The following is an 11,097-nucleotide window of genomic DNA, read 5'->3' on the forward strand; positions in this document are numbered from 1 at the left end:
TTAAACCTGTTTTATCAGGTCTCACTTCTCAATCACCTCTCACACTCCCATGTTTTTTCACTATTCATACCTCGTGGAGATAGGGAGTCGAGACTATGAAATATAACAAATGCTTCAATATTTTGAAAGGAGGGGACCAAATACTTTGACTTTGTTGGCTCATTCATCATTGTTTATAACTTGGTTATAGATGAATAACATTATTAGCTTGGATATATATATGCTTTATTTTAAGTCGTAGGTCTGTCAGAAACACTCTCTGTTTCTCTACAAGGCAAGAGTAAGGTATGTATATAGTTCTACCTTCCGTAGGTCCTACTTGTGAGATTATAGTTAAATTCTAGAAATAACACAAAGGGAAAATGATATTCTTATGGAAACCTTTCCTAGCTAGAATCAATGCTATTACATAATGATCAATTTTTTCACAAGATGAAGATCTTACAAAACATAAGTAAACTAAACGTCTAGACGTAATTGTCTGGACTCATTTTATCAGAATGAACCACCTTATCGTTGAATGCATGTAGCAACAGATCACAAACTTTGCGCGAAGATGGCCTTTCAGCAGGTGCAGTTTTGGTGCATTCAAGTGCTATTTCCAGCACTTGAAGTGCAGCACTTTCTTCATTAGGTAACAATGGTTTCAAAACAGGATCAATAACCTCTTCCTTAGACATCTCGATACACGACTCAATCCACCTCACCATGTCCATGTCTTCGCCAAAACTCCCATCAGTTGGCATCCTTCCACTCACTAGCTCCATCAGTACAATCCCCATGCTATAAACATCACTCTTCTCTGTTGCCCTCGAAGAATAAGCATACTCTGCCAACAAATAAGCAACTTAGTATAACAAAAAAGAACTGTTTTTTTTTTTCGAATGCTAATACTCGAGAATTCAGATATGATATATACCTGGAGCAATATAACCAAATGAACCAGCAAGCCACAAGTTTGATTCAGTGTTGTAGGAATTATAGTTATCATGAACGGCTTTAGCCAGCCCGAAATCTCCCAAATGTGCCTCCATGTTTGAGTCTAGTAGAATATTACTGGATTTGATGTCCCTATGAATGATCTTCGGTACACAATCATGATGAAGGTACTCAACTCCTTGTGCTAATCCCACCGCTATCTTCAGCCTTGCCTCCCAATCGAGGCATGTTTTCCTCTTGTTGTTATTATCTGGCTGCTTGTGAAGCCAATCCCACACACTTCCATTCTCCATGTACTCATAAATCAGTACGTTTGAACCTTCTCCGCTGTTGTTGCAGTATCCGAGTAGCCTCACCAAGTGTCTGTGCCTTATCCTCCAAAGTGTTTTGATTTCTCTTGCAAAGCATTTGTCTAGCAAGAGATCATCCTTGCTTGGTATTCTCTTGATTGCCACGATCTCTCCGTTAAACAGCTCAGCTTTATAGACAGTTCCTGAACCACCAGATCCGATTATGAAGTCGTTGCTTAGATTGTTTGTTGCTTCCATGATGTCATCCCACCTGATATCACGCTTAGCAGCTACACTTGCGAAAAGTGGTCTCTTTTGTCCTTGAGAAGAGCTGGATGAGTAAGCACTATTTACTTCACTTCCTCTTCTAAAGGCTTCTCGCCTTTGCTTGAAAAAGAGTGCAGCTCCAAGCAACATAAGTATGATCGCTACAGTAGTCGATATCACTGAAATGATCACAACTGTCGAGTTACTTAGTCCTGAACTCCGATTGTTGGACTTAGAGACTTCACAATTCTGCAGAGGACTTCCACAAAGACGTGGATTCCCGGTGAATGCATCAGCTGGCCAATGTGCATACTGTTTGTCCAATTTGCCTTGAAGGTTGTTGTAGGAGAGGTTAAGCTTTCCCAAGCTACTCATTTCACCGACTTGAGGAGGAACTTCTCCGGTGAGATGGTTATGAGACAGATCAAGTGTTTCAAGCTTGGTGAGTGTTCCAACAGAAGGAGGAATTTGACCAGTGAAATTGTTGAAACTCAAATCCAGTATGCTTTGAAGATTCTTGAGTTCTCCAAGCGCACTTGGTATTTCACCGGTTAAGCTGTTTCCCGAGAGACGGAGTATATATAGCTTGCTTAAGTTGCCAATGGTAGACGGAATGGGACCAGAGAGTTGGTTTTTGTCAAAATTTAGGACATTTAGGGACTTGAGTTCACCAATTTCAAGGGGTAGAGTTCCATTGATTGCATTGTGTTCTAGAGACAGCACCAAAAGCTTCGAGCAGTTGAATAGTTCTCGAGGAAGAGGTCCCGAGAACTTATTTGAGGACAGCTTAAGCTCACCTAAGAGTGGCAAGTTTCCAAGCCAAGATGGAATTGATCCATAAAACCGGTTGTTATTCAGATCGAGGTGTGTGAGCTTTCTACACAGCGAAAGCTGTGGAGGTATTAGACCAGTCAATTCATTTCCAGAGAGATCGAGCAGTGATAGCTCACGGATTAATCCCAATGTCCAAGGGATTTCTCCGATGAAACGATTGTTTCCTAGCCTTAATCTTTCAAGAAATGGTGAATATCCTAAATGTGGTGGAACCTCATGATCAAATGCATTGTTTGTAACATCAAACGAAAGAAAAGACGTCGAACTACACAGGGAAACTATACTACCATTCAGTTTGTTATGAGAAAAATTTATCCTTGTCAAGTTTGCAAGATTGATCAGTTCATCAGGAAGGTTACCTTCAAGTGAGTTGTTATAAAGCATAAGCTGCTCCAATGCTCGAAGATACCCAAACGTAGCAGGAACGTTACCAGATAAACGATTATCCGCCAAATCAAGGATCTTCAGCTGATGACAGTTCCCCAAACTTGCTGGAATCTCACCAGAGAGATCATTCTGTCTAAAATCAACGAAATTCAGCTCCTTCAGCCCTCCGATTGTAATGGGAATGCGTCCTGAGAATGCATTCCCATATAAATCGATCATTTGCAAGCTCGAGCAATTCCCTATCTCCATTGGTATTTCTCCAGAGAACTGATTCTCATATAGAAACAGAATCTCAAGACTTGCTAGCATCCCAATCTCTTTCGGTATATTTCCATGAAAACTATTATGCGACAATGCCAATGTTTGCAGATTGGTAAGATTTGCAATCAACGGAGAAACTGAACCAACCAACGTGTTGTTGTTAAGTAAGAGATCAGTCAACTCAACCAACTCGTACAACTCAAAAGGTATCGAACCATTAAGCGTGTTGTTAGACAAATCGAGCACCTTTAGTGAAACACATTCCCTCAACTCCACAGGTATCTCACCGGAAAGCAGGTTTTCCGATAACATCATGTGTTCCAAACTACTCTTTCCACTACATAATGTTTTCGGTATACTACCCGATAGATTATTACTAGTCAGAACCAAAAATCGAAGGCCTTCCATGTTCCCAAATTCTCCAGGAATTTCACCAGTAAGTCTATTACCAGACAAGTCTAAATTTTGAACATTACTTAACTTCGCCAACGACTTTGGTATCAAACCTTCCAGCTGATTACCAAGCAAGTTGAGATATCGCAACTCATTCATTTCACCAAGCTGAGTAGGTATCTGTCCTGAAAAACTATTATTCGCTAAATTCATAACCTGGACGTTTTTAAGCATAGATAACTCCTCCGGGATTGATCCATTCAGATTGTTCACCGCAACGCTAAATGCAACGAGACTAGAACAGTTACCAATCTCCACAGGAATTTCATTTTCTAGTTGATTTTCTTGCAGATTCATAGTCTCAACCCGCTTGAGTTTTCCCAACTCAGGAGGTATCGCACCAATCAAACTACATGAAGCTAAGCCAAGAGTAACCAAATTTTCAAGATCACCAAAACTGCTCGGAATTGGTCCAGTTAATCCAACATTATCGCCGATTCTAATAACTTGAAGATTCTTCAACAAACCGATTTCATTTGGAATGGGGCCAGTGAGTTGGTTAGAATAAAGAAGAAGAGACTGTAAAGATGAGAGATTAGACAGAGCAGGTGGAATGGGACCTGATAATAGATTAGAAGAAAGATCAAGATGGAGTAGGTGATGTAAGAAGCCAATCGAAGGTGAAATGGAACCACTTATGGAACAATCAGAAAGATTCAACCCCACAACTTTTAATGTATCTTCATCACATGAAACACCTCTCCATTGACAGAAATTTTTGTTTTCATCAGACCAATTTGATAGAACATTTTCAGGGTCATCAACAAGTGACTTTTTAATCTCTAACAGAGCCTCAAACTCTGTTTCGGAAAACACATATCCAACAAAAAGAGTTGCAGCAACAAACCAAACCAGCAATAGTTTGTTCAACATCGACATGATTTGAAAGTCACTATGAAAAACTTGAAGCAGTACTTATGACTCTGTTTTTTTTGTTTTTTTTGCTGCATGCAGCAGAAACAGGGGATGGATATTTGGTTTCTTGGAGTTTACGTGAGGATTTAATGAAGGATGGGGGTAATTAAGAAGAGATAAGGAGAAGATACAACTACTCTTTTTTATGTGTGAGTTGACTAAATAACTATTCCATTAATGGTGACCGATATGCTACTCCATTCACAAACAGAGAGAGAAAACAGAGTGTTATTGCTTGTTTGTTTAATGGGAGAGATGAATAATTAATGGATAAAAGACAAATAATTATTGAACGATAAGACAAAGGTCAAGCACGGGTCCAAAACGACATGCATAATTATATTCCTGTCATTTCGTCTTCGTGAATGTATCGAGTTAATATGAGTAAAGTAATATAAAAATGAATGTCAAAAGTATAACTATTCAAAATCAAATCGAAATTGGTGATGAGTTTGATAAGTGTTCTAATCATTTTTCGAATTTTATTATTGGTTTGAGGTTTTTTGCTAAGCGATTAACTATATAACCTGATAGTAAGAGTTTTTGTATGGAAAGTCACTGATTAAGAGTTTAGCTTCATATTTTTATTTTCGATGGTATTCTTTAATGTGACAGTATTTGTTTTTTAGCAAGGTGTAGTGTATGAACTCATGTGCATAATTCATTTGCTTTGCCACCTTGTTTCTAAGCAATCTTTTATGTTTTTTCTTTTTTGTGATAAATCTTAACGGTTAAATCGATTTTAATTATTAACGGATAGGTCAATATTTTAATGATTCTATAATGGTTTAACATAATTACAAACTGATAATTGATAAATCGAACAAATGAATTTCAAACCTATACGTAGTCCTAATTAGGAATGTACTTTACTAAAATTAATCTTATTAATGATGCTTTGAAACTCTAAATTCGGCTATTATTTTACTTTATGTTAGCTATTTTACACTGTATATAAATTCATACTCCATTTAAAATTAAAATAATTGAATTGTAATGTTAATAAATCTTAAACATAAATTTATATACTATATCGAAAGTATTAGAGAATATGATATTATGACATTAAATATACGCCCGACTTATATATATCCATAGTGAGAAGAGTTTTTACACATCATTTTATCAAGGAAATTTGAATAATAAAAGTATAACACGAGATTTATTCTTGAAATCTTAAAATAAGTTTCAAACGCCTAAAATCATAACATCTACCTCTAATCGTTGTTTAAGAAATTCTAAATCTCTGTATCTATATATATACAAAAACAAATCACCTTATAGATAATGTTTTTTTTTATCAAATAATTTCAGATAAACACGCTCGTATCTTCCTAAATCCGCCCCCAGGTGGGCAGAGGAGGCTAGAGGGTGGGGTAGATTGAGATATGGGATTACACAAAAGAAGATACAGTAGTTGATAATTGAAAATTGTGTGTTTTCTTGAATTGGTGCATTAGATGAAAAGGACTTAAGCCTTTAAAGAAAGTGATTGGTTGCATTTCCAAATTTGTTTAATGTTTATTGTAATATTTATAAAGTCAAACATGTCCCTACATTTCCCATGTATACATGCAAAATTGCTAATTCCTTCTTTTCTCACTTTGATTATAACGTTTGAATACATGTGAAAGATTCTTTTAGACTCTTTTCTACCAAATCCAAACGTCCTTTTGTAGCCTCTCTTCTTTGAATGGTTTTACATCACCATCTTCTTTCTACTTTACTGTTTCAATTTACATGATATGATTTCGATATTATATTATGGCTTTCTAAGATGGTAACACGGATCAATAAGAATTGCAGTTGAGTGATAAGTACTCCTTCATCCTTAATTAAAAGTTTCGAATTCAAATCTCTCTGAATATTGCCTTAGTTAGAAAGAATATTACTTTTTGACGCGAATTTAAATACTAACACAAGGGATGCTATTGCTATGGGAGCTTATTGGTGAAACAAGAAGAGCTGAGATGTAGGCTAGGTTTCAAGAATCAAATAAGAAAAGTCTTTGATTGTAACTATTTGTATGTTCTTTAAATATTTTAAAGTTTTAATTCTTTTGACTTATAATATTTTTCTTTAATGTAATTTCTAAATATGTAAATTATTTTTCTAAAAACTTGAAGAATGTATGTTTAAACTATCAGTCAAAATAAATAAGTTTGACTGTAACTCAAAATATAAATAGTCATATAAATGAAACAAAAAAAAAAGTATTATTAGCCATAGTGATAGTTGACTCCAAACGTAGCAATAATTAACTTAAAAAACGTCAACAATACAATATATCAATTCATACATATAAAAGGCAAATTGATACTACTTGGAGCAAACATATATAATGAGAAATATATTAAATTGAATATATATCAAATATATATCGTAATTTTTAAAGCTTTTATTATTTCAAATAAATACATAATATATGCTTGCTCGATCAGATAATCTCCCTACTTTATTAGTGTTGGAGTACACCTAATCATGTCTTTTTCATACTAAGTTTATTCCACTAAAAGCAAGATTAAGTAAACTAGATGTCAGCACAAGCCTAACATTGTTTAGTTTTCATGTAATATTTTTCTATATTTTTTAGGTATTATGGATCAAAATAATACAAGTTGTATTATACAACTAAACAATTAGACACGTGGCAGATTATATCAACCTGAAATACCAAACACCATTAAAAATAGTATTCATCCTTTGGATAAGAGTTAGAAAAATGTAAAATTCCAAATAAAAAGAATGAAGAATCTGTTCATTCAAAATCAACATAATTTAAAATTAAATATTATAATATCTTTGCATAAATAATGATTACTTCCAAGTTTTATTGTTGCAATTCTTCAAAGAAAATAAATTATTATATTTCATATTTGTCAAACATTAAAAAAAAAAAAAAGTAACTCCCTAAGCTTTAATTTGTTTGATTAATTTTAATTTAACAGAAAGTATTAAAAAGTAAACAAAACTTTTACTTTTAAACTAAAAAAAAGGATAATGTCCTAGTACCCCCTCAACCTATGCTCGAAATCTCAAAGACACACTTATACTATACTAAGGTCCTATTACCCCTGAACTTATTTTATTAATAATTTTTTACCCTTTTTCGACCTACGTGGCACTATCTTGTGGGCCCAACGATGGTTGACTTTTTTTTCAAACTAGTGCCACGTAGGCTAAAAAGGGGTAGAAAATTACTTATAAATATGTTCAGGGGGTAATAGGACCTTAGTATAGTATAAGTGTGTCTCTGAGATTTCGGGCATAAGTTGAGGGAGTACTTGTGCATTATTCCCTAAAAAAATATATACTCTCTCTTTCTCATAATACTTGTTTACTTTTTTGTTACATCGTCTCTAAAGAAATTATAAATAAAAAGATGAAAATTAATTTTATATGAAGAAACTTTTTTTGGAAGTTGAAACATTACAACGTTTATATATTAAAAAAGAATTAATTTTAAAGCCAAAATAGGAAAAGATTAATTAATTCTATCTTAAAGGGTAATTAACAACAAATATGAAACAAAAGTGGAGTATTACAATAGAAGAGATTGTTATCTATTTGTTATATTTTACTGTATATTTATTTGATAACCATGTTCATACACTAATTATGACTAATCCTTCAAATTTTGACAAAAAAATGTAAGAAAATTAGAGCGAATTTAAAACACATGATTCATAAACTAGTAGGTTCAAAACTATTTTTATAAAAAAACAAGCAAACATGTCCATTTATTTGTATAATGTAATCGCATTAGACTCGAGAAATTTAGTGCTCAATCTTAGAGCTAGTAACACATTGGCTAATTATGTTTTTCTTTCCTTTTTAATATTTTTTTGACAAGTTGCTTTTTGGGGAAAATTATATATAATAGCAAACTAATAATCTAAAATAAATGGAGTAGCTAGGGTTTGATTTAATTATGCTCCATAGTAAACCTTTGCAAAAAATTGTAAGGCGCCTCTCTCCCAAATATCTCGCTCACCACTCTCCCCCAATCTCTCGCTCGCTTCCTCACTTTTATACAAACAGAAGTGTATAAAAATTGTTTCTAATTGTATAAAGCAGAAAAAATTGTATAAATACATATATTTTTGTTCCCCTCTCTCCCCTCTTCCAGATCTCGCTCGCCACTCTCTCAAATCTCGCTCGCCATCCTCGCATTTCTCTCTTATACAAACAGAAGCGAAATATATAAATTGCGTTTCTGTTTGTATAAAGCATGATAAAATTGTATATACACATGTACACTTATAATTATACAATAAAAATACTCCCATGTTCACTTTCTTTTGCCTTTCTCTCTTTCTCGTTTTATACAATTTTCAATTTGTATATAATTTCTCTCTTTCATATTTTATACAATTCGATTTAATTGTATATTCCTTGTCAAGTCTCTTTTGTCTTTCTCTCTTTCTCATTTTATACAAATTCAAATTGTATATAATCGTTCTATACACTTATAATAATACAATTCGTTTTATACATTTTGTTTTTATACAGTTCTCTGCCCAAGTGTCTTTCTTTTTCTTGTTTAATACACTTCGTTTTATACAATTTGCTTCAATTGTATATGTATAGCGAATTATACAGTTTCTCTGTTTGCTATGGAGCGCAATTATGCGAACTTTGCTATAGCATACAAATATGAATTTTTTATTTGTTATATGTGAAAGTTGCCCTACTTTTTATAGGTCTAAAAAGTTTTAAAGACGGTAATCGAGATATGTTTTCTCCTTTTTAAAAAAATATTATTTTGACAAGTTTTTTTGAACAGATCTAAAAAATATGATTATCGTGATCGAGGTATGTTTTTTTTTAAAAAAAAAAAGAGTATATTTTTGACAAGTTCCAGGTCTAAAAAGCTATGAAGATTAAAACGAATTTTTCCATCGTCCACAATTCATGTGTAAGACAGGGTCTGTTAGTATTCGTCTGGATGGGTCATTCAACATATAATAAATTCACAAGTCATAATTATCTTTTCAAGCACGACAATCTCTTCATCTGATCGATCTCTTGGTGTCTCATCTACTACTGCCACGGATGCACAATAAGAAGACAAGAAAAGCAAATGCGATGATTGCATCGATCGAATTTTGAGATCCAAGAATATTTTTTATTTGATTGATGATATCACAATATATAGAAAACAGTGTTCTATACATTTGTAAATTCAACTCTTTGATTTTGACGTGTCCTAATGATTTCAATTATCTTATTAATGATTTCATATTTCTAATTAAAAATTGTTTATATATTATTATTGTTATTTTCTCAAAAAATACGTGTATTGTTATAAATATGTTATGAAATTTATTGAAGTTTGAATTAATGATGATACTAAATATTTAGCAGTGATATTTATCTCCAAAAAAAGTGATTTTTTTTGTATGTACGTGCTTATAGTTTATAGCTTTGTATGGGAAGAGTAATATCTTATATATAACTTGGAAAAAAATTCTTTCAAGTTAATAAAATACTAGCCATGTATCGCAATATGATACGTTGGTTCTTATTCTTAAAAATTTCAGTGGTAAATAATATAGTTTAATTATTTAATTTAATATCTAAAAATATTAGAGAAATTCCAACTATCATTTTAATGAAAAACTTTTAAAATTTTTGAAAAGACAATTTACTATACCCCTAATGTCATGATTATGTTAGGAAAATAATTAACTTCTGCAAATATTGATTGTAACTTTCTAATAAATATGTTAATAATTTCTAGTGGTTATAAAATGTCTTTTTGTTGAAGAATTGAAATTAATGGTGCCTTGAGATATTAAAATAAGGACTTTATAATATGGAAAGAATAATGCATTCTTATGCTATTATACAAGAAATGTTTAAAATTATAGTAAAATGAGTTGAAAATAGTGATGAAATCTATGTAATATATTTTTTTCTAGTTATCATAAATAAAAGGTCTTTTTTAGCTTTTTAGTATCATGTTGTTTATGACAGTTTTATATATTCTCTCTATTTAGTTAGTTTGTTTGATTTCAATTTGACACGAAATTTCAAAAAAGAGTAAATTGTTGATTAAGAATTACAATAATTATAACTCTGAAATATTTGAATAGAAGTTGTTAAACATGATAAGAATAATGCATTCTTATGTAATTATACAAGAAAATAAAATTATTCTATTTAAAAGACTTGAAAATATAACATTACTTCAAATCACAAAATATTGTAGCTGTTATCGTTGTCGCTTTTTTCATCTTAACTATTAAGGAATATATTAAAAATATTTGTCCTGTTTCAATTTATAAAAGATTGAGAAAAAAAAATTCAAAAATCTACTTGTTTTTCGATAAAACAATTTTTACGGAAAATATTTTCCTCGTACCAAACACTTGGCCCAAATGAATCGAACTTTAGAGTTTTGACTGTTTACAATGAACTGGGCTTTAGTAGTACATGGGCTAAACTTTTTGAATGGCCCATCCAATTACTCATAAGTAAAAGCCCAAATAAAGTTGTAATTAATATGTTTATTACGGATTGACGAATTTGTTGTATAATGTACAAGTATACATGAATTTAATAATTTTAGTTCAAACTATATAATACAAATGTACATCACAAAATTTATTAAATTTGTAATTGGGAAGTGGTCGAGGTAGAAGTGTGACTACGACTTTGATCGAACCCAATAACTTTTAGAGTATTTTTATTTGAGAAATTCATCAAGTTTATACCTATATTAAATCTAAAACCCAATTTTTCGTGC

The 11,097-nt window shown here is 32.1% G+C and overlaps 1 protein-coding gene across 1 annotated transcript; it reads right to left on the reverse strand.

Annotated features, from left to right (window-relative positions):
• Window positions 1–347: 347 nt before the first annotated feature.
• Window positions 348–4,603, reverse strand: LOC101258262 (LRR receptor-like serine/threonine-protein kinase GSO1). Its single transcript, XM_004239333.5, has 2 exons — window positions 920–4,603; window positions 348–829 (listed from the first exon to the last, which is right to left on the reverse strand). Exons 1-2 carry the CDS (start codon window positions 4,308–4,310, stop codon window positions 468–470), a joined length of 3,753 nt encoding a protein of 1,250 aa, XP_004239381.1. The 5' UTR covers window positions 4,311–4,603; the 3' UTR covers window positions 348–467.
• Between the last annotated feature and the right edge of the window lie 6,494 nt (window positions 4,604–11,097).

This window comes from Solanum lycopersicum, chromosome 5, assembly GCF_036512215.1.
Source record: "Solanum lycopersicum chromosome 5, SLM_r2.1".
NCBI lineage: Eukaryota > Viridiplantae > Streptophyta > Magnoliopsida > Solanales > Solanaceae > Solanum > Solanum lycopersicum.